General features: G+C 37.6%; 1 protein-coding gene across 2 annotated transcripts in view; it reads left to right on the top strand.

The window, feature by feature from the left end:
• The window catches only part of CRTAC1 (cartilage acidic protein 1), a 2,772,383-nt gene that overhangs the window by 2,286,948 nt on the left and 461,867 nt on the right, over positions 1–23,568 (top strand). For both annotated transcript variants that reach the window (XM_044056906.1, XM_044056905.1), the window contains exon 13: positions 4,813–4,855. In XM_044056906.1, the coding sequence (XP_043912841.1) occupies positions 4,813–4,855 (43 nt within the window). The remainder of the gene's footprint in view (positions 1–4,812; positions 4,856–23,568) is intronic.

Here is a 23,568-nt window from a genome sequence, read left to right on the forward strand (position 1 = left end):
CCATCTCAGTGCCTTCCCATATAATAAAAATATCATCCACAAAACACTTATATGCTTTTATCTGTGTAAATAGGGGTGGTCCCATGCTAAGACATTCATTCAGGAACATGAATATATTTAAGACTACATCTAATAGTTGACCTACAAGTAGCTGCCTGTCACTTGTAAAAGAGATTTTCACATCTAAGGTTATAAGGATGTATTCATGTTGACGTATGTCTAATTGTATTTCTGATAGACAGTCTAGCAGGTGATATGTGTCTTTTAAAATGGTAGTAAAGGAATCAACCACTGGTCTAAGTAAAAACTCTATAAAACTTGAAATATTAGCTGTCACCCAGTGATCACCTGACACTATGGGTCTCAGTGGGATAGGATATGTGTGAATAGTCCCTTGATAATAGGTATAGTAGGGTTGTCTATCAGTAGATATCTATACATTTCTTCACTGATTTGTCTGCACATAAGTAGGTCATATAATATGTTATGTACACTCTTAATGATTATATTAACATCATATAGCTTCAATTTTCAGCTGGTTTTACAGAAATTTCATTACATTGTTTCAAACATTTTAAAGAATTAAATTCATCTAAATTTAAATTATAAAAACCAGGTTTTATCTTCCTAGAAAATAAGTCATAAAAATCATGCTCACAGAGATTTAAAAAGCATTCTACATTGTGAGGAAGTGGGGGCATAAAAGTGCTTTTCTTTTTATGAACATTAAAAGCAGTACTACTAGTAGAATCAGGATGATCTCTAAAAAACACTTTCAGGGCTACTCGTCTGCAAAACAGTCTAAGATCAATTAAAACATCACTCAATTTGTCAGTACTAGCTGGAATAAAATTCAGTCAAAGTTTTCTGTTGATAGATGAAATCTTTGTTTCACAGGATAAGGTAAAAATTTGGAGGGTCCTAAAGGAACAATAATATTAGATCTCTTGTCTTGGGTCTGGATTTATTATTAGCTGCTGGTTGTCGTTGGTTGGTTGGGAGGGGGTGTGTCAGTTACAGCAGAACCATTGTTAGTCCCCTCTATAACAGTGACAAGCGAAGGAACATTCACCGTAAAACTGTTATCATTATTAGCATTAATAAGAGAGCCTTCTGCAAATGCAGGAGGCTGTAAACAATTCACGTTCTCATTTGCAGTATTGTTTTCATTTTGTGCTAAATTGTTTCCTCTCAAATATTTGTATTTTGATTGCCTTCAGTCTCGACAGATGTAATATTCCGCTCTAAAGCGGTGACTAAGGTCTTTAAAATTAACATCAACCTTATCCCTAAGTTCATCTTCTAAAGGTTTAAAATAGTCAAGCAATAGCCTGATGTACCTGTGTATGTTCAGGTCCTGCCATTTTGAGGAGTACAGAGTGCAGGCATGCTTCAAATGTTGCCTTTGCCAGGCATATCTTTGTAGTTTGTACACTTCAAGTGCTTTGGATGCAGAGTTAAAGTCAGACATATTGAAGCCTCTCTCATTAATAGGGATAACATACCAGTATGAAGAAAGGTCAGGAGTCAATAAAGGGTTAGCCTGTAGGTGTAACAGATCCTCTAGATTTACCACTGCTTCAGTATAATCCAATTCAATATTTGTAGTGTCCATCGTGTGCGGACGGTGAAAATAAAGTAGAAGAACAACAAACAAAAAAAACTCTTCACCGTTTTTGTTTTTTTGTTTTTTTTGTTTGATCTTCTATATGTTCTTGCAGAAAAATATTTGTCTCAAAGTTTGCAAGGCGCTCTAACCCTTCAAGGACTGATGATAAAATTGACGAAAGTAGCAGCAAAATCAGTGCATTTAGGACTTTGGATGGACATAGTGCGGTTACACTCAAATCCCAGAAAATGACAGGGGAATATACCTTTCAAGTATCAGCTGCTACGAAGTAGATATAACAGTAGGGTTTAGACACCTAAAAAGCAGCATCGCTCCCCCAAGGTTTACTGATCTTCCTGTGGTTAAGGGTACATAAATTACTGAATCACTAATTGTAAAGGTCTACTGTCTGGTCACCTTGTAATATACTTAATAATAAGTGACCCTGTTTGTGGCCCGTTATGAGGCTCAGTCAGAGTACAGCATGGCGCACACATTTTTTTTCTTATTCGTGCTATATATTTCTTTTTTTTTTCTGTAAAGAAATCATTTAAGCCGTTTCTTCACTACCCGTTTGCCTGTTCCTGTTATCATTGCTGAATGTGATGATGCCACATTGTATCAGACAACAAGCCGCACTGTGTGTTTAATGTTACATTCTATCCCTCTTTTTTGCAGTACTGTCCCAAATCCCAATGTTAGTAGTGGTGTCGGTGGGGTGGGCAAGTGTCCTGAGATTTTAAGACAAAAATATGTGCTAAGTTACCTAAAGCAGTTGCATCAAAAACACCTTGTATACAACGAAACAACATAAACAGGTCAAATAAGTGGAGTCCAGTCCTTTGCCTTTGTATGTATGGTTTGAGCCATAAAATGTCTATTTTCCTTAAAGAAATGCCTGAGTTGGGATATCTGAAAAACTACCAGCACTATATGTATCCCCTGGCATTCATGCCAGTCAGTCTTGCAAGAGGATACAGCCAAGCAGCAAAGAAAATTGACATTGCCCAAGCACGTTGGAACTGTTGCCCCAATAACGGAAAAGTACCCTGATTTCTAAAGACTGTAAATTAGAATTTGTCACAATTTGTGCATTATTTAAATCAGAATCTATACTGATATCAGAAGCCAAAAATACTCCTTTTTTTCCTGTAAACACTGATTTATACTGCAGATTATGCAGAAATCTCTCCATAACCACACTCACTACAGCTTGCATGTGCATCTTGATCTTGTGTTTGTGAATTAACATTCTTAAATGGATTACATTAAAATTTAAATTTCTGAAACACGGTATTGTGGTAGACTGCTAACATTTCTGTTTTACCCATTTTTTAACATTAGACCACACGTTTGCTGATGATTTTGTTGTAGACATCTAAACTGATCTGTGATGTACTATATGACTTGGCTATAAAATGCATTATAATAAAAATGAATGCTTTCATAAGGTAGTGAATAAGCGTTGAATTGTGGCCAGTTGACTTTCAACTTCTCCAGTATTCCTGTTCTAAGGATTCACTTGCCTCTCCAACATCACACTGGTGATCTTTTTCCTTGCATATTTTTGATTGTACTTTAAAATCCTTTTGAAGTTATATTGCAACAATTCTTTTGATGTAGCTCTGAAGCAATCCTGCTGAACTAACAGTGACTCTCTTTAAACTATCCTTACAATCCTTCCGCTCATTTACAGCCTGTAAATTTCCAGAGTTGTTACGGGTTTCTGGGAATCATCTTAAGTGTATTTTAACATTCACTAAGGAATTCTACACCCATTTAAAACAATGTATAGAGTCATCAGTCTTTGTAAGAACCAAGTATTACAAAAAATTCAAAAATAAACTACCCTGTTAGTCCACCACCATACATAAACTCTACAACAAAAAGAAAACCATTGAGTTATATAGCAGATTCAAACCCTCTCTTCTCAAGAAAGATAGCAGAATCTGTTCCAAAACAAAAAAACTTAGATTGCCAAAGGCCTTAATAAATTATTTTTTAGCTATGTTAGAAAAGGAAGAAACAATAGCCTACATTGCGCTTAACTGATTCATGATGCCTCCTGTTCTGGCCTAGCAGACAAAGCAACATCCTGCAAACAAATTTGGTAACTTAACCAGTCCAATGGCTCTGAGGCAGGGCATCGGTTTGCACCCCTGGTGACCTAGTAAGGGAAAAGGACTCATTTTGCTTGATGGCATAGGATGAAGCAACTCCTGGCCATCCCATCTGTTCTAGAGGGGGATGATGTGGGGGGAAACCAATGTCTGAGAGACTTCTGATGGTATTCCCTTTATGAAATATGGGGTGGATAACTGATGGCACACTTAGGGGAGAGGATGATTGCTCCCAGCTTCCATGGTCATTAAACCTCTTTGAATCCCTCACTTCCAGGGTCTAATCATAAGGTCTCAGGAGACCACTTCGTGAAGAAATACATTCAAGAGTTACTTGGTAAGGAGTCGGTAGAGGATTCAATGTTGCATGAGCATTGAAGCCTGGGAGAGAGTCTGAGGCTGTGTGGGACCAGAAAGATCAAGGAGATGCAAAAAAATAAATAAAATTATATGTATATACATATATATATATATATATATATATATATATATATATATGTATATACATATATATATATATATATATATATATATATATATATATATATATAAAATTAGCACCATCTTCTCCCCTCAAGACTTCTATCCAGTGCTTTCTTGGCCAGATTGTCATCGAAAAGGCTTATTTAGACACGCATGATTACCCAGTCAGCAAATGTAAAAAATAAAACAAAAAAAAAAGCACAATTTAGAAATAACACTAAAACAATGCGTGTATCAGTTTTGTTTTAGAGAATGTTATCTCAGCAAAGGTGATAGTTCCAAGATAAGTACAGAGTTGTATTTTTTTTTTGATATATGCATAATAGCCTAATATATTGCACAGGAGTGGAGAAAAAATGAAAATTATGGAGAGTAAAGGGTGAATGTATAATTATGATACAAGAACATGTTTTCAGGATTGAATATTGAATGATGATTTGGTAAAGTGTCTTCCTCAGCGTAATATAAAATGGACTGCAATCAGTGTCTTGTATACAGTTTTGTATTGTCATTGAGTATGTGTGTGTGCACGTTTGCATTAGCTGGAGGTCTGCAGTTCTTATTTCTTCCCTTGTGTAACTACCTTTTTCTTTCTTTTAGTGTGGACGAGGATTCAGTCTGAATGAAAATGGCCAATGTGCAGGTAAGTGCTGCATGCTTCATAAAATGGCTAAAAAAGGTGTACACTTTTGTTGTGATTCTTGGATTTTTCCTGGGTTGCATCTTTCTGGATTAAAAGATATCAGAGAGGCATTTAAGTTCACAACAACCATAAAAGTATGAAGAGGAGCAGAGAAGCCAGTGCTGTCATACTGTTCCAGTTCGGATTTTTCCAAAAGGTTGTTTTTTTTATTTTTTATTTTTATTTTTACTATTGACTGAGTTAGACTCACTAGGCCAATGGCTTCTTTTCACTAGAGACCTGAGGTGGTATTCATATTGACTAGGGAATGTTTGGCCAGGGCATTGGGGAACTTCCCCTGCTGTTGTGTACTGAGATGGTCGAGAGTATGGAAAGGAGTGAGGAAGCAAGGCAGAAGGCAGTCAAGCCTTTGAGGATAGTAGGGGATTGGAGGAGATAGACAAGGAGGAAGCAAAAAGAAAAGATGACAAGAAGGTGGGCAAATGTAAGGAATCATTGGTGAAGGAGGCCCACCCTTCACAAGATAAGGAGAGGTTATTTTAGCTGAGGGTTTTCGAGGGAGAAGTGGAATCACAAATGGAATGTATTTTTAGAGCCCTCCAGTCAGGAGAGTTGCAGAATGTCTAATTAAAAAACTTAATTGAGCAAAGTGAGCCAGAGAGTCATAAAGCAGTGTCTTTGGGTGAGATGAAGGACAAGATACATGAAGAAGAAGTGAAAAACATAAAAAAGAAGGTGAAAAATGGAAGAAAACAGAAATTGAAGTATTGTATTAGGAAAAGCAGTAAGAAGGAGAGGCACCTTTGAGAGGTATGAAACAATAGGATTGCATCACTGGGTATTCTGCCCGGAGAGGTAAGAACATTTATTCTTATTAATACATACTCTATTGTGACATTTTTCCTAGAAACTGGACAGTGTACGGAAACATTTTTAGACAGTATAAAGTGTGAACAGAGGGTCATTCATGAATGGAGTTTGAGGTAAATGGAAAAGAAACAGAGATAGAAAATGAAGCGAAAGATGATGTTATGTAACCTAACACAGAAGTAGGAAAAGATGACAAGGAAAGGACGATAGAATAGTTGGGGTTAAAATGAATGAGCAAAACCAATAGCAAGTTAAAGGGAAGGAAGATGAGATTAGCAATTCAAGTGAAAGAAATTCTATTGGAAAAAGTTAAGGATAGAAAACATAAATTTAAAAATGTAGGTCTGAGAGAGAATAAAAAAGGATTAGACTGATAAATATTTTCTCAAACTGAGAATACTAGCTATAAATGTGAACAGTATAAAGAGTGTTAAAAGAAAGTAGGTGTTTTTGAATGGTGTGGGCTGCTTGACATGGCTATTATATTGTTAGATATCCAAACTTTATAAGAAGAAAGGATACAAGTGAATGAATTATGGGAAGGTAAACTTACATGTAATACAGGTGAAGGGTAAGTGGTTAGGTATAATAATTTAAAGTAGAAAATCAACAAAAAGTTTTTATTATACGTTGGTGACATTAGGAAGAATTGCTATATTAGATGTAATATAGAAAACAACAAGTATATAGAATTATTTCAATATATATGCATGTTGTGCAAAAACAGATGTTTAATTAGATTCTTGATTGTCAGTATTAATATGCAAATAGTACTGGTAGGAGATTTCAAGTGTGATCTAAGACAAAGCAGACAAGAAGGAGCTGATGTAAAGATAATTTTTGAAATATTAAAAACTGGAAAGTTGCACTTAATAAACATCGGACGTATAAAAGAGGCAATTTAAGAGCATAAATTACATATTTTGTTATCCAAGAGCTTTGATAACATATAAAGTGATACAAATGACAGTTTTTTAGGTCATTTAACAATTTGGATAGAGTTACAAGAAAAAAAGAGATATGTAAAAATAGGTAAAGTTATTAAAAGAATAAATAGAACTAAATCAACAGGCAAAGAAAATGGTTATACAATTATGGGTAGACCATATAGATATGAGAATATTCTATAAGGAGTGGACAAGTCGGTTGGTAAGTTTGAAAGAAAAATATAAGACAGAGATTATACAATGGCAAAAGTTACAAAGATCACAAGATAACGAAATTGAGTCAACAAGCATTCAAAGATATAATTAGTAACGGAGGAGGATTACTGGAAAAAGAAAACGAAAATATTTATAAAATGAATCAAGAAAAAATTAAAGTATTGCCATTTAAACAAATATATTTCCTACATGGAAAATTGTGCTGGCAGTGTATTTAAGTAATTTAGTAAAAGAAAATCTGACATTAATACAGATAAGAAATGAGGGAAAGACAGTGAGTATGCAGAAAGAAATAATGAAGAGTAGAATGAATGGCATAAGAGAATATATTAGGAAAACCTCTTCTGAAAATAAGAATATAGGCCATATACAGCATGTGAAGAAGTTAACACAACAAGATTGTGAAAAAATAAAATAAAGATTTCAATAGGAGGAACTATTGAGTGTCTTGAAAACAGTGACTGTAGAATCTGCCACAGGATTGAATATTGAATGTGTAAGGATATGTTAGAAAGGCGAAAATTATTTTTAGAAGTATTAAATGAATGGTTAGATAAAGGAACTGAAGTTAAAAGTATATGTATGGGAGCAAAGAATTTCATATGGAAGAAAGGGGAATAAATTGATATTAAAAATTGGAGACCAGTAGTATTAAATAATGTAGACTATACAATATTCATAAAAGTAATAGAGAAAATAACACAGTAAAATATATAAGCTATTAAATGAGTCAGTATTTGCAATAAAAGGAAAAGGGAATCTGAACGTTTGATAAGAGAAGTGGTAGATGATGTAATAAATAGAAATCAAACATAAGAATTATGATGGGAGATGTGAGCAAAGCTTTTGATAAAATACAACATGTTATATTATGGGAGGTTTTACAAATACAATACAAGTAAGAAAATAATTAGTGTGTTTGTTTCAGTGCATAAAAATACTGTGAGATTAATTATAAATAGGTGGTTAAGTAAGTAGATAAAAATAAGTGGTGTAAGATAGGGTTGTCTGGCAAGTAGTGTCTTATTTTCCTTAATCAAAAATGCAGTGGTTAATGAAATGAAGTCAAAGTTAAGGGGAGCAGAATATTGTACTGTAGAAGGAATTCAAGTGCCAGTAATGTTTTCCTTTGCAGATGACATAGTATTAATTATGAAAAATGAAGAATGGATGAGAATAGCTAGAAGAAATCGTATTCAAGAGTTGAAGGTGATGGGTTTAAGTATTAATGAAGAAAAAAGTAAAGGACTAGGGTCCATGGATAAAATAGTAGGTATACAGTTTAATAAAGAAGAGAGAAAACTTAGGCATAAAATTTAGTAAGGAACAGCAGAGATGTATGCAGCGGAAGAATATGATTGATACAATAAGTAATATATGTAGGTTTTGGAGAATGTATAAACTGACTTTTAGAAAAAAGTCTAATTTGGTTATATTGGATAAAATTGCATAATTAGCAAGTTTGTTTACAATACCAAGAGAGTATTAAAAAGATATTTCAGTGGTGCAGAGGTTTGCATTGTGACTTCATGGCGAGAGATTTTTTGATCTGGTTCTCTGCTGGGGTACCTTCTGTCCAGAGTCTGCATATCCTCCCTGTGTTCACGTGGGTTTTCTCCAGATGCTCCAGTTTCCTCCCATGTTCCAGAGACATGCATCTGGAGCATTTCTCCCCAGGCCTCCTCTGAAAATGTATTCTGTCCCAGTTGGACTTTCCTGGTAAACAAATGTTAAATAAATAAAAATGAATATGGGGATCGAGACTAAAAAGTCCAGCAACAAAGCGAGGTGGAAAATCAAAAAAGTTTATTATTCAAATAGTGCGGCTGACCTAAAACAAACTGGTTTTGGCTGCACAATAGCTTTCCTCAGTGAATATTTTATTTATTTATATATATATATATATATATATATATATATATATATATATATATATATATATATATATATATATATATATATATATATATATGGGTCCCCTTCAGTACACCGACACACCACAAAGCTGACACCCAAAACACCGAAAACACACAATACCGACAACTCACAAAACTGAACACCATAACACCGACACCCAAAACACCGACACACAAAACGTAAACTACACATTACACACAACTATATATGCACTAACCTTAACCCAAACCCTATCCCTAAGGTCCGACACTACCGCACACTTACGCTACCCGCACCCTAACTCACTTAACCCACCCCTAAACCTAAAGTCCGTCACTATCGCACACTTACCCTACCTGCACCCTAACCCTAACTCACTTAACCCGCCCCTAAAACTACAGTCCGTCACTATCTCACACTTACCTTACCCGCACCCTAAACTCTAAGTCCGACACTACCGCACACTCACCTTTCCCACACCCTAACTCTAAATCCCTCACTATTGCACACTTACCTGTCCGCTCCCTAACCCTAAATCCCTCACTATCGCACACTTACCGAGTTGCGCTCACACGTTGCCCATGTCGGTGTTTCAGCTGTCGGGATTTCACCTTGTCGATCATCTGTGTCGTCGGTCTTTTGGTCTCGGTGTTTTGGGTGTCTGCTTTGTGGCGTGACGGTGTAGTGAAGGGGACTCATATTTATAGATATATATGTATATATATAGATGTGTGTGTGTATATATATATATATATATATATATATATATATATATATATATATATATATTATGTATTTCCATGGAAGCATCTGAAAACAAAAAAATGCAAATAAAAGCTAAATTTGAGATTGTTAAATTTACAGATTTTTTTATGGAGATTAATGATGTTAAAAGTAAAGGAGAATATGCCATATAAAAATAGAAGAAAGAATTTGTAGTTATTGCAGTAAGAAAGAGACTACAGAACATGTTTTTTTCTGGAATGTAAAATATTAAGTCATTATGGAAAGAAATATGTGAAAAAGAAATTATAAAAGGTACGAAAAGTTTATAAGATATAAATATGGATATCGTAGTGAAAATGTCAAGGCAATGTTAATTCAGATAAAATGTTTTGTATAATATGGACTGTGAAGGTTAAATGAGATAAAATATAATGGTAAATGGAGGTCTATGTTTAATCCTCGAAGAAAATATTCATGGAACGGCTTTTAACTATATGCTAAACATCGAAACTCCTTTTTGTTGTATAGGCAATGTGTCATAAATCAAATCACTGAATAGTTATCGTTGGCCAACATTGGGAGCACCTGGTGATGCTGTCAAATTAAACTAAACAAAAATAACATTCTGAAAAACACCTTCTAAAGTGTACACTGTATAAGAATAAAGAAAACATGTTTTATGTGTGAATTAATAACAATATTATCCCCTTATAAATAGTGATTAAAACCTACACTCAAATATTTTTAAAAGAACATTTCCACGTATCCCAATACATTGCTTTGTAGAAATAAACCTAGCATAACACGTGCAAAAGGCAAAGGCAGTAAATACAGCTACACTTTCAACAGAACACCTACAGCTTTAATAAAGGTGTGCACACCGTATTTCTCTCTATTTTCAGGCACTGCTTGTGGACTATGCTTTCAACAGTGTTCTGTTTCCTCGGGGAAGGTGGGCAACCAGCCAAAAACTGCACACATAAGTCATCAGCTCTATTTTATTCCCTCACTAATACAAAAATAACAGCTGGGATGTCAAAAATTCGCCTACCAAGTAAGCAATGCAATGACCTTATGCAGTCCTTCAACATAGTTTTGAGTCTGAGGTAAGCACAAGTCATTTAAGGAGGAAATATTCCAAAACTTAACTGGAAACATAGGAGGAAATAATGCGCCAATAGAGCTGTGAATATTTACATTATATGGTCGACCTAGCACATACACGTCTGAACTATGTAAGGATATCTTTACCTTCAACTGGGAACACTTTGCGAAGATCATGAAATGCAGGAACAACTTCATCTTCCTTGAAGAATGACAGTGCTACATGTTTTTTTATAGCAAGCTGAAATTCCAAAGATTTACGATACAGAGCTGACAGTACTAAAACTTTCACTTTTCCCCAAATGTTCTGAGCAAAGTGAAAGAAACATCCTTTGCATTCAACATAATTAACGTTATTTTAATGCTTGTAGCCATTTCAAAGTCGCACAATACATACTTTACAATTGCATTCAAATTACATTCTGAAATTAAATGCAAAATGCACTTCCACATATACTTGTAAGCTTTGTAGGCCTTTTTACTTATGAAACAATACACAAGAGGTAAACACTTTGTACTACATCCATATGTCACTAATCCATGTGTACTATACAGCTATTGGCAAAAACTTCCCTTAGTTAAGCAAATTCTATCCATATACCATATTGCTGAACTGGCTAGTAGGTCAGTTAAATTCTCCTTTGTAGAAAACACTAACACATGCAAATTGCTGTAAACATCTGCCATTCATTTCTGAATAAACATACTGATTTTCAACTGACAGCTATTGACAGACAGTGTATTTAGACATAACTTGCGCTAAACCATACATCTTCTAGAGGGACGATCTACTGCACTCTCTAACGACATACCAGCAATGACATCATCTACAAATAAAGCAGGTGTATCTCTACATGACACAGCTTTTACTGTTAAATGTTCACATGCTACATAATTTCTACTTCATTTACATCAGCCACGTGTTGATGCATAATGGACTGTAACAGTTCCTCTTTGCCACATACACTTTTTGTTATAGGATCATAGGAGATTATTAGGCTATCGACCCAGAGGTCATTTTAAGCCTAGCTGTTTCATCCCAATGTAATACCATAGAAATGCTAGTCAGTACCAAAGATTGCATTTAGTGATTACTGCCTATGTCCAGGAGGGTTGTGGGCTCTATCCCTTGTAAGAATTTACAGTGCACCATCCACTCATCCAGGTTCCTCTTGAACAGTGTCATAGGGGTGCTGTGTTCCACATGAACTGGTAGCCTGTTCCAAGGACACTGCAGTCACTGAGAGAGAAATCTGTTCCTCCAGCATATCCTGTTTAAGTCACAGACCATATTTAGGTCCTGGGAATGGGTAGCCCTAGTCCCATTTGATTTACAGATATGCAATAAGTTCATTAGGTTTGGGTCTTGGATTGCTCTGTAGGCCAGGCATAAGTATCCCTTAAGAAGACTATAAGATAGGGAGTATAGTGACAGGAACTTTAGTCGGTCTGTGTAAGGTACATGCTGGAGCCCCTTGATCTTCTTTGTTAGAAATCTCTGAGGTGTCTCTAATTACTGCAGGTGCTTCGTATGGTACATACTGAATGGAGCATTGTACTCAATTATGGGCCAGATAAGTGCTGAGTGTAGGGGGATTATAACTTCTTTTGCTATCTAGACAATGCCTTTACTAATCAAGTGTCCTATGTAGAAAGCTTTCTTTACTACAGTAGACACATGTTGGTTGAAGTTAAGGTCACGATCAACTTGTGATCCCAGGTCCCTTACTACTTTATGGGTACTTAAGGTATTGTTGATTTGATAGTGTGAGGGGACATTGTTTGTGCCAAAGGGAATGATGATGCATTTCTTTGCATTTGGTTTGAGGCCGTGACTAATACATCATTCGTTGGTCTGCATGAGATCCTCTTGAAGTATACTGACATAATTTGGGGATTCAGTGATTGCACCTAGTTTGCAGTTATCTGCCAACATGGTCAGCCACAACCCTTTAATTTTGACAGGAACTTCCAAGAGGTACATACCAAACAGTAGGGGGCCCAGCAGTGACCTCTGTGGCACCCCACTGGTAACAGGTCTGCTGGTTAATGTGGCGTAACCCACTTTCATAGTGTGTGTCCAGTTTGTGAGCCAGTTGGTGATCCATCTTACAACGGAGGAGTTTACATTCAGTTTGATAAGTATATCGGTAATGCCTAAATGTGGGATTGTGTTGAAAGCGTTTTCCAGGTAAAGGTATGCTGTGTGCACAGATTTGCCCTTGTCAGTGGCCTTGGTCAGACTTTCAAATAAATCCACCAGATTTAACAGGCACGATCTGCCATACACAAAGCTGAACTGGGTAGGATCCAGGGTTTAGAGGTCACCTGGGTCTTTATTTATGAGGTCCTTAATGATATGTTCCACGGTCTTACAGATAACACTGGTCAATCTTATGGATATGTTATTCCCTGGATCTGTTGCTAGGCCACCTTTGTGGAGGGGGACTAACTGTTGCTGTTCTCCATTCCACAGAACAAAGCCTGTAGTTAGTCTGTGACCAAAAAGGGTACTTCGTGGCGATGCTAGTTCATATTTTAGCCTGTTTAAAAGACAGCCTGGGATGTCCTCTGATCCCATAAAGGCTGTGTTTTTTTGCCTTGGACAAGGCTTTGAGGGCATGCTCTTCAGATTTGTTGGGTGGGGGGAAAGTTTGGGGGAAGGTTTGTTGTAAGTTAGGAGGGGATAAGGGAGTGAGATTTTCACCAAACCTATCTGCTAGCAGGTTTGCTATCTCTGTGGGGTTAGTGTGTGAGATATCATTGGCCACTAGTTCCACACATGCTTAGGTCCCACCCTTTAGGTTACATATGTAGCTGTAAAAGGCCTTATGGCTGTCCTTGGCTATATTTGCTATGTTTATCCCAAAAGAGTCCTTGGAGGATTTGACAAGTTGCCTTATTTGCCTGTTGAGGCTGAGGGGGGTGCTTTTCCATTGTTGGATCCTTGCCTTTGTTTTCTTGGACAGCAACTTTTTGCATTTATTGTAAAGTTTCTTGATGCTGGATGTTTACCATGGCAGCTTGTATTTACTTCGAGCTCTGGCTTTGATTCTTTCTGTACAGCTGAGTTTATACACTTATGCAAGTCATTGTACAGGGGTTTAGTGTAAGCTATAGTGTAGTTACCACTTCCAGCTTGGGGTGGGTCTTGGAATGCATTTATACCTTCACCTATGAGAGTATGGTTTGCCTTGATGACGTTTTTAGTCTGATTTCACCCGTTGTGAGTTCTGGTGTTAGTGCCAGCTCGAAGGTGACTGATTTGTGGTCTGTTTTAACTAATGAGGATCCAACAGTTGGTGAAGACCAGATCCAGAATGTTTGTTCCCCTTCTCTTGGTGTGGACAATTTGTTCCAGGGCATTTGAATTAACACAATCAAGGAACCTTTGTGCTTGCAAGTTATGGATAGTGTAGTTTTCCCAGTTGGTAGGATAATTGAAATCCCCCATAACCAGTGTGTTCTGTAAAATATGGAGCGTCTCCAGTTTGATAAAGTATGCTTTGTGGGTGTCATGACCCATGAAGTGGGATGTATATAACTGGCTATGACTTGAATGGGGGTCTTACCATCCATATCCTGGAACTGGAGTAACTCCATGGAGCTGTCCAGTCTAACTAGATTGGAGGTGAATTTATCTCTAATATAGATTGAAACACTGCCTCCTTGGATTTTCACACATTCATTTTGTGGTCTAAAGGTGTGGAAGACATTGTAGCCTTGCAAGGCTGGGGTACTTTGAGGCCTTGGTTTTTGTGACTGCAGAGACATCTTCATCTTCTAGTGATAGAAGTGCTTCCAGGAAGTGCAGTTTTTGGTTTAAGTTCCTAGCATTTAGCAGCATGACCCTTATTTTGTTCCGATTGGTTAATTTCAGGTCAGTAATGTTGTTTTGAGACCTTGCCTAAAAAAGGCACTATGGGGGAGGCAATAGCCTTTGCCAGACCTTGCCTAAAAAAGGCACTATGGTGGATGCAAACAGTCTCTGGCAAAGCAGGGAAGTTTGTCAACCATGGCTTCCCAGGCTGACAGGAACTGGATGCCCTTTGAATGACACCAAAAACTGAGCCAATTATTGAAATCAATTATTTTTGTGTTTATACTGTGGCATCATTCTAGGTGAGTGTAGTAGGACATACCTAACTGGGACACCTACTCAGAGAGCTCAACCATGTCTCTCTTTATATAGTCCAGTGAGGTCATTCACACCAACATGAACTATGACAGAGTTATAACGGTACTTGTAGCTGAGAAACCTGAGTACATGCGTAATCTGATGAATCCTGGTACTGGACAGGCAGCTGACCATGACCTTCTACCTGTCCACCCTGGTGAGTGAGACGTCTATCTGCCTCACTATCATATGTCCAATGACAAGAAATGTTGTTGTTTGAGTGTTGCGTCTTACTGGCTTGGTGGGAGAGAGACTGGTGTTACTGTGTGTCATGGGTGCTGTGGGGACTGTTAGTTGTAGCAGTCTTGTGTTTTGCAGGTCTCTGGTGTTTCTGTAAATTTTTTGAGAGTACGTGTTTGATGTGTACTATGTGTATGAGTGGTGGTACTATGAGCATATGTAATGGTAGGTGAGTTGACCACCTTTTCCATGTTACTGTTTTGAGTGAGAGAGATCATGGATTCTAGATTCTTGGTGTAAATCATCGCTCACACTTTGTAATAGTGTGTGTTATTAGAAGAGGGTTGTCTGTGTACGAGGCAGTTTCTACACTGCTTCAAGAGACTCAAGTCAACAAGGTTGGCAGGAGCAACAAGGGTAGTCCAACTGTCAGTGGGGGTGGGTATTCAGAATCTGTCATGGAGGAGCTCAGTGGATAGATATTTCTGCCTGGTTTCTAGGGAAAATTTGTTGATTTTCACTGTCTAGTTTTGGCACACAACTACGCAGCAGTACAAGGTGCTGCGCAAACAAGCAGAAACCTGCTCAGATGAAGGGCCTTAATACCAGAAATTAAGCACGTGAAAAAACTTTAAAAAGATTCAAAAGGCTAATGAGGATGCTTATTCCAACCCCTAGACTGGTCACCCTTTACCAGACGGGTCCCAGTCAGCACAATTCTCATGCAAAAGTGCAGATAGGCCCCTTCCCTTACACTTTTCAGATAACTTTTGATGGCAACACCAATACTTCCTTTCTTTCACTATCCTTTCAAGATTGTAGAAGTAACCATATATAACTAGCATGTCTTACCCACTTTGAGACTTTACAGTGCTATACATCATCCCTTATACACCAGGAGCGCTCTGCAATGTTCTGACCATAGCAGTAGATTACAGACTGTCTTACGCACAGTCTAAAGTTAGACAAACACTACTTATATACTGCATTTCTGTATGAAAATTAAACTAACACTTTATATTATTGATATAACTTAAAAAAGTATACTATAACATCTCTTCAAGAAAATTATCTACTAGTTTAACATACCATTTTAATACACAATCTTTAAAATGACAGTACCTCGGCATGTGTATATTAGCAATATGAACACATTTACTATGATGTATAGATGTACTGCCTGCTATTTCCTTGCAGATGGCCGGCCACTGTGACTATTCATAGGTTCATAAGTGTGTACTAGGCTAATGGCCCTGGAGCCTTTACAATCCTAGCCCAAAAAAAATTTGCCCAGGCACTGTGCCACCCGATGTTATTTCACGGTGCCCCTAATCAGTGAATAGATTTATGATGATATGCCTATACGATAAAAACATTCAGTGTTTAACATACAATTAAAAGTCGTACGATGAATGTTTTCTTCAATGATTAAACATAGATCCGGTAAAGGCATATTGTCAGAGATTTTGGAAAAAAAAATTTTTGTTGTGGGGAAAAAAGTGGGTGAAATTAACAAACTAATAAAGAAAGATTAATGTGTTGTAAAATGTTATAAATAATGTTAGAAGTGTAAATAGTTGTAAAATAAATTGTACATGTTGTGTATACGATGTCTATAATTTATTTGGTGAATTTTAATAAAGGATACCCCTACTGTTTTCAGTAAGTGTGGTGGGACCTTTCACATCTGCTTGAGCTACTACCAACTCAGGCCGATGCAACCTCAGTTTAGCAGCTCATCCAGAAGATGGCTTATGCTGCACACAGTGCCAGTATTGTGGTCATGTGTTCTAAGAGTGTCCACACTGCCCTCCCAAGCTGAGATGTTAGCCCAAACTTCCTGTGTGCCTGTCTCTGGCCTCTGTTCTGCACTCTGGTTTCCATCAGGGCAAAAAAAAAAAAAAAATTGTCCTCCCCCTGCCCTAAAAGAGGCGAGTGGCAACTTCTTTATCCTGCATGTCACTCCAGTAAGAGCCTATGATGCAATTCAAACTGAAGTGTCCTGGGACTATAGTCAGGGTTTTTCCCTCTCTGCCAATGAAGTTAGCAGTGTCTCGGATTCTTTGTGAAAAAATACTTGATTATTCTATATAGTCAATATATACTACAAATAGTACTTTTCTCAAACAACAGTAATTTGTTTAAATAGCAGTGAAATACTATTGTTACTAAACGTATGCACATTGTTGGCTGTACATATGAGCACAGTGTTCTGAGATGGACCTGCATCTTCTTCCATTAGGCATCTGTATTTAATTTCTGTACTAATTAGTAAAGGCATTAATATATACACTTTACTGAGCCACCTTCCTGTCCTCCCAATCACTATTACTAAGTTTAGTATTGAAAGAATAATAAAAAAGAGAAAAAAGGTGCAGGCAGAGCGAATGAGTGACTACAAAATCCAAAACTTTTGGCACGGTTTCTTACTTAACTAGTGGAGTATTTTTAGTGTGCCCTACAATAATTATTGCGCAACCTTCCTATGGTGGTGTCGGTCCACTTATTGAGTGCTGTGGCTCTATCTCCGAGGACAGATCTTGTTTAGGATTTCGTGCTGAAAGAATCATACAGCAAATTATGTCTCTAGCATGTCAATGCTTATGAATCAAGCTTTGCTGCTTCTTTGCAATTAATTTTTAGAGACAACTGTTTATCAATATTAAATAGGTTTACAATGAATATATGATGCAATGTGCAAAAGACCTAGTCCTAGAGTAATTAAGCTCTGGATAAAGACCCCTTTTCACTATTACCCACCCACCTAAGCTAGTAACACTTCACATCACTCAGATGCTTTGAAAAACGTACCTTTATTTTCATCCTTATAATAATCCTAATTAATAGTTTGATCATACATTTATCCAGCCAGCAAAATGTATAGAGTCTGAATATTCTGAATGGAAATTTTCATTCCCAATTTTCTACATCAGTTCTGGTGCCAAACAGCATTTGGTTCAGATAATGTTGCCTTATAAATTCAGAAATGACTAAATATGGTGAGAAGGAGTTTTAATGCGAAATGTATATGGGAACACATGACGTTTAGCAGTAATGTAAATTATGTACAATGATTTACAGTGTTTATCCTATGTGAAAGAATCCTGAAAACTCTCATTTCACTTGGAAGATTGCCTCTTGGACAACCTGAAGACAGTGTAGAATAACACAGCACTCACCAGTCAACAAAAAACAGATCTGATGAGGTTGAGTCACAGGCTAAGACATATGTAAAATGACCCATGCATTTTTTTTCCAGGTGCACAATAAGTATGATAGCTAAACAGGCCTTCTGCCAAAATGATGTCTAGTATAGCAGATGAGAGGGAATGCATCTTCCTGTGTGTACAAGTCCACTCCACAATCCTTGACAGGCTTAAGCTGTCCAGATTTAAACGGCTTTTCTTTTGGTCTTTGTGGCTTTTAAGAATCTTTGGATCTTGATATGTTACATCTTGCACTGATGTAATGTATTTGAGCGTTCCATTTACCAAACCCAGACAGTTTTAACATTACCTCGTAACGCTGTTGGCATTTACCAAACCCAGACAGTTTTAACATTCCCTCGTAACTCCTGTTGTCATTTACCAAACCCAAACAGTTTTAACATTCCCTCGTAACGCTGCTGGCACTGTCCTCATTAGTTCATGATGTTCCTCACATTAGCCTCTCATATAATAAATGACGGCTTGGAGACTTTCTCACAGCATCAGACAAAAAGCTAAAATCAAAACAGCTGCAGTAAACGTTATTTATACATAATTACCACTTACAGGTGGGTCACATTCATTTTAACATAATGCTGGCCTACTTACAAATTCACAGTGAAAAAGCGGGGCTCATGACAGACCCCAGCAACCCATTCAGGGTCACAGCTTGGATACTACATCACTGTTAAGATTTTCATTACATTTTATAACAGTTTATCTACAGGGCATCAGCTAGTGAACAGTGAGAGTTTCACTCAAATATATTTCTCTTTTGTCCTTGTCTTCGACTAGGCTAGCAGTAGTTTCTTAACCATCTGACATTAAAGCAGTCTCTTATTGGAGTGATGTGGGAGAAAGAAGTTTCCCACTCACCTCTTTTTGGGCAGGAGGAGGACATTTTTTTTTGCCCTGATGGAAAACAGCATCATTAATGTTTACACTCCATCAGACAGCTAATGCAGTATTATGTCTGCATCTCCCATCTAATACTGCTAGGAAATATTCTGCTCTATGAACTTGTCTGTTACCAGCCAGGATTTCCTCTGACTGCAGGCTTCTCTTCCCCAAATGGTTTCATCGGCAGTACTAAGGAAACGTAGACTATTCCTTTTTTTATTTTTCTTGGTTCTTTTCATTAGACATCAGACTTCAGATACTGGATGTGCTCTAACCCTACTTTACACTATATCCTTTTCTAACTACCTTTTTCACAATATGTAATTCTTCTCTTTCTCCCTTCTTTCCCCCTTGTAGTTCTCCATCTGCGGTCTGTAATAGGCCTAAACGTCTCTCTGTAATCTCCGTACCCCACTACCTTAGCACCCTAACTACTTTCTTTTTTCACTCTAGCTATTTCATCCATGCCATTCTATTTCTATCATTCCGTACCCACTTAACCACTTGCTCTATATCCCTTTCTCATCCCTTACGCCGTTTTCGTCTCGTTTCACTGTCACTAATATCAAAACATGACTAGTGTCTTAGAGTCTAGTTTTCCTCATGTAATATATATTTATTATAATAATTTCTACTTGTAACTTAGTATTTTTCTTCTGTTCTTGACATGCTTTATTATATACTTTTATTGTCTTTAATTTTGCATCAATATTTCTTTTTACATGTATTTGGAGCTTTTCTTCCCAGGCCTCTTGAAACTGGGTCTCCCTGGACCAGACTATCCCAGTAATCAAATGTCAAATAAATAATTACAAAAAATGAATCACATCCAGTGCTACTTTGTCTATAGTTACATGAATATTAGTCATAGTTTAATTCATTGACATGATTTGTTTCTGTTTGTATTATTTGTCTATGTAGCTAGTCACTGTCTAGTAGAAAGAGTATGCCATGAATCAGTAAAAATAAGGTTTTTGTTATGGTTACCATATTTGGTTGTGTGTAAAAGACCACCTATTAGGGCTGAAGAACAAAAAAAAAAGGTCTTTAATCAAAACCTCACGCAGCAGACCCTCTTCTGTTCAATGTGGAACATCAAGCAGTTCCATATTGAACAAAGTTCCACTTTTTGATTGGCTTGTATACCGGTATACGAGCCAATGAAAAACACGCACAGTGGACCCTCTTCTGTTCAATGCGGAACATCAAGCAGTTCCGCATTGAACAAACTCCACGATTGGCTATACTGGTATACGAGCCAATCAAAAAATGGAGCTCTGTTCAATGTGGAACTGCTTGATGTTCTGCATTGAACAGAGATCCATTTTTTGATTGGCTCGTATACTGGTATATGAGCCAATCAAAAAAAACAAAAACAAAGTGGAGGAATGACTCCGAAGTAGGGATGTCTGGTTTTTGAAAATTCTGCGATTTGTCCGGGTTTTAAAACCCGGACAAATCGCAGAATTTTCAAAAACCACCTGGACAGGAGCCCAAAAAAGAGGACGTGTCTGAGGAAACCCGGACGTATGGTAACCTTAGTTTTTGTTTACTGTCCAAAGTCTAGTCATGTTATTTTGGTTCATAAGCTTGTACAATTTTTAATCTGAGTTTTCTTGGGTATTAAAACGCTGGAGAAATAATGTAGGGTAGTAAGTAGTCTCTGTTTACTGAATGTCCCCAACTTTACATGTACTTCAATAAAGAATCACAAAGTATCACAGATGTACATTAGCTTGTAATTTTATCAAATAAAGACACAAAACTATACATCCAGGAGAAAGACAGTGGGCTCTTCCAAGAAGGCTGCTTTCTGTTTCTCTGACTTTAAAAGCCAGTGTTTTAAACCAGTTTGTACTTGTTTGCTCAAGCTGTTCAAAGCTGCAGTGAGATAGGCCTTCTGCTATTGCTCGGCTGTGATATTGGAAAAAGGTAAGTGCTTATTTTCCACTGTTTTCTGCACTTCTGCTTTACTGCATATCTGTTTAATCTGTGCAACTGTTTTTAGATCCCACCCACCCAACTACTGCTGTGGTCTAAAGCTTGGTGTCTTTGAGTTGCCTGCCTCTAGTATAAAGTTGATACTGGACACTCCCCCCTGTCACATCACATCAGCTCATTCTACTGTTTATAGTGAGAACTTTATAAAGGCCCACCCCTTTAGCTTCCCAGCCTTGAATTATGTTGTTAATCTTATCTTTTGTCTCCTCACTTACTACTAAAAAAAAAAAAAAAACGTACCTCTTCCTACTTCATTTTGCTCTTGTGCTTAGGATTTCAACTGCACTTCGTTTGTCATATTAATTACTGCTTGTTGGTAGCCTCATTAATCTGATGACAATATTCTACTTAACTGCTTTATTGGTGCTGTCTGTTAATGTTGTGATTGTGAGCTACTGTTTTAAAGCAGTCTCCTGATTAACTATATTTCATTGCCATCTACTGCAATTCATTACTGTTTAACTGCGTTTTACTCATTTTGTTGGTGTTTAACTGTATTTTTTCATACTGTGAGTTCTGTTCTTTTGACTATAGGTTATTAATCTGTGCTTCATTGTGAGTTTTTTTTAGCTGTGCTCTTAACCTTAAAACTGAGTAGCATAGTCTAGATAAAAATCTGCTGCATCCAGTGCTTCATCTGGATGTTTTTTAACCCTTTTTGAGGTATTCCAGCTACAAATTCTCCCTTAGTAGCACTTGAGTTATCTAATAGTACTACTCTTAGACCTTCCTCACTTCATCATCTTAGCTCTTTCAGTTTCTGACAAATATGGATGGACAATTTCCTACATTTTCTCCTGCCAAGTCTGGTTGATATGGGCATCCTGAGGCAGTGTAGCAACTGCCTCATGTACACGGACAACCCTCTACTACTACCACCTAGGAACACAATTTGTGAGAGATGCAATTACATCAAGCACCTAGTGTCATTGCTCCCCCCCCCACGAACCAGTATATCTGGCACTAAGAAGGTGGGCAACACAAACACCACACCTCAAACACCACCCACACAACACACTCCCACATATGTGGAGGTCCTCAACAAAAGCATACCGAAACAGAAGAGACCTCTGAGGCATAAACGCACGTAAACTCCATGGTCCAGCACACCAGACACCACACACAGTCCACACATCTGTGTCTCTCAACCACTAAGGCCTAAACATACACCCAACATATTAGTCGTAGGAGACTCCATTGTGAGACACACAGATGTGCTCTTCACCAGGCTGGATAAGGAGAAAGTCATGGTTAGTTGTTAATCTGGTGCCAGAATCCGCCATATCATCAATGCACTCAAGTCTCTCAACAGGTACTCTTATGACTTTGTCATAGTCCATGTTGGAGTGAATGACTTGAGACGTACCTTCTGGACTATATGAAGGGAGACATGATCGAGCTTGCTGAATGTGTCCCAGGCAGGTATGTTCTAGCCTTATGCAGCATTCTGCCATCACCCAGAATGATGCCTCAATAAAAACAGGAAATGATTGACTTTAACAATTGGCTTAGTTTCTCGTGTCATTTGAAGGGAATCCAGTACCTGACAGCATGGGATGACATGATTGACAAACCACGATGCTTTGACAAAGATGGCCTGCATCTGTCTCTATTGGGCTTCAGGCTCTTTGCAAATGCTCTTGCCTTCCCCATATTGCCATTTTTAGGCAATGCCATGAGGTCAAAGCTACCTACATGAAAATTTCATCAAAATGGAAATTAAAGGTCATACTGCTAAAGGCTTAGAGTCTAAACATGAAACTGCACTTATTGCAAGAACTCTTAACCTTGGATGAAGCTGACATTTGTGCAGTCACAGAAACCTGGATCAAAGCTGCGGATAGCGCCTCAGCCATACTAGGTTACTCAACCTATCATTCTTTCAGACCCCAAACTGGGGGCAACAAAACAAAAGGAGGTGAGTTGCAATATATATAAAAGACATGCACACCTCTAAGCTTGTCAAACGGTATGATGCACAGGAAACACTCCCAGTGCAGTTAGCCATTGACAAGACCCCTATTCAAATCATAGCTAGCTATAGGTCTCCAACTTTGACTCAAGATGCCCACTCCACCTATCTGGACCTCTTCGAATTTATCAAGATTCAACCCCTTACCCTGATCCTGGGCAACTTGAACTATCCAACCATAGAGTGGAAGAAATAATTATGCCAAAACACATATGCCCAGAGATTCCTTGATATTTTCAATGCGAATGCCTTGTACTAGTTGGTTGGTTGACACCCCCACATACCCCCGCATGAGGTAAAAATATCTTGGACTTGGTATTAACCAACATGAGTAAACACTGCAGCATCCCTACAGTGTCATCACCCTTGGTAAGTTCCGACCACAATGCAATCACTTTTGAAGTCACCATATGCCCCCGACCACCCACCCCCCCAGCTAGAATCAAACAAAAAAACTTCTCTAAAGCTGATTACAACCTCCTGAAAGAAGGTTATAAATAGCTTTTTCAAAAAAAACC

The sequence above is a fragment of the Protopterus annectens genome, chromosome 14.part0 (assembly GCF_019279795.1).
Source record: "Protopterus annectens isolate FY-2018-M chromosome 14.part0, PAN1.0, whole genome shotgun sequence".
Lineage (NCBI taxonomy): Eukaryota > Metazoa > Chordata > Ceratodontiformes > Protopteridae > Protopterus > Protopterus annectens.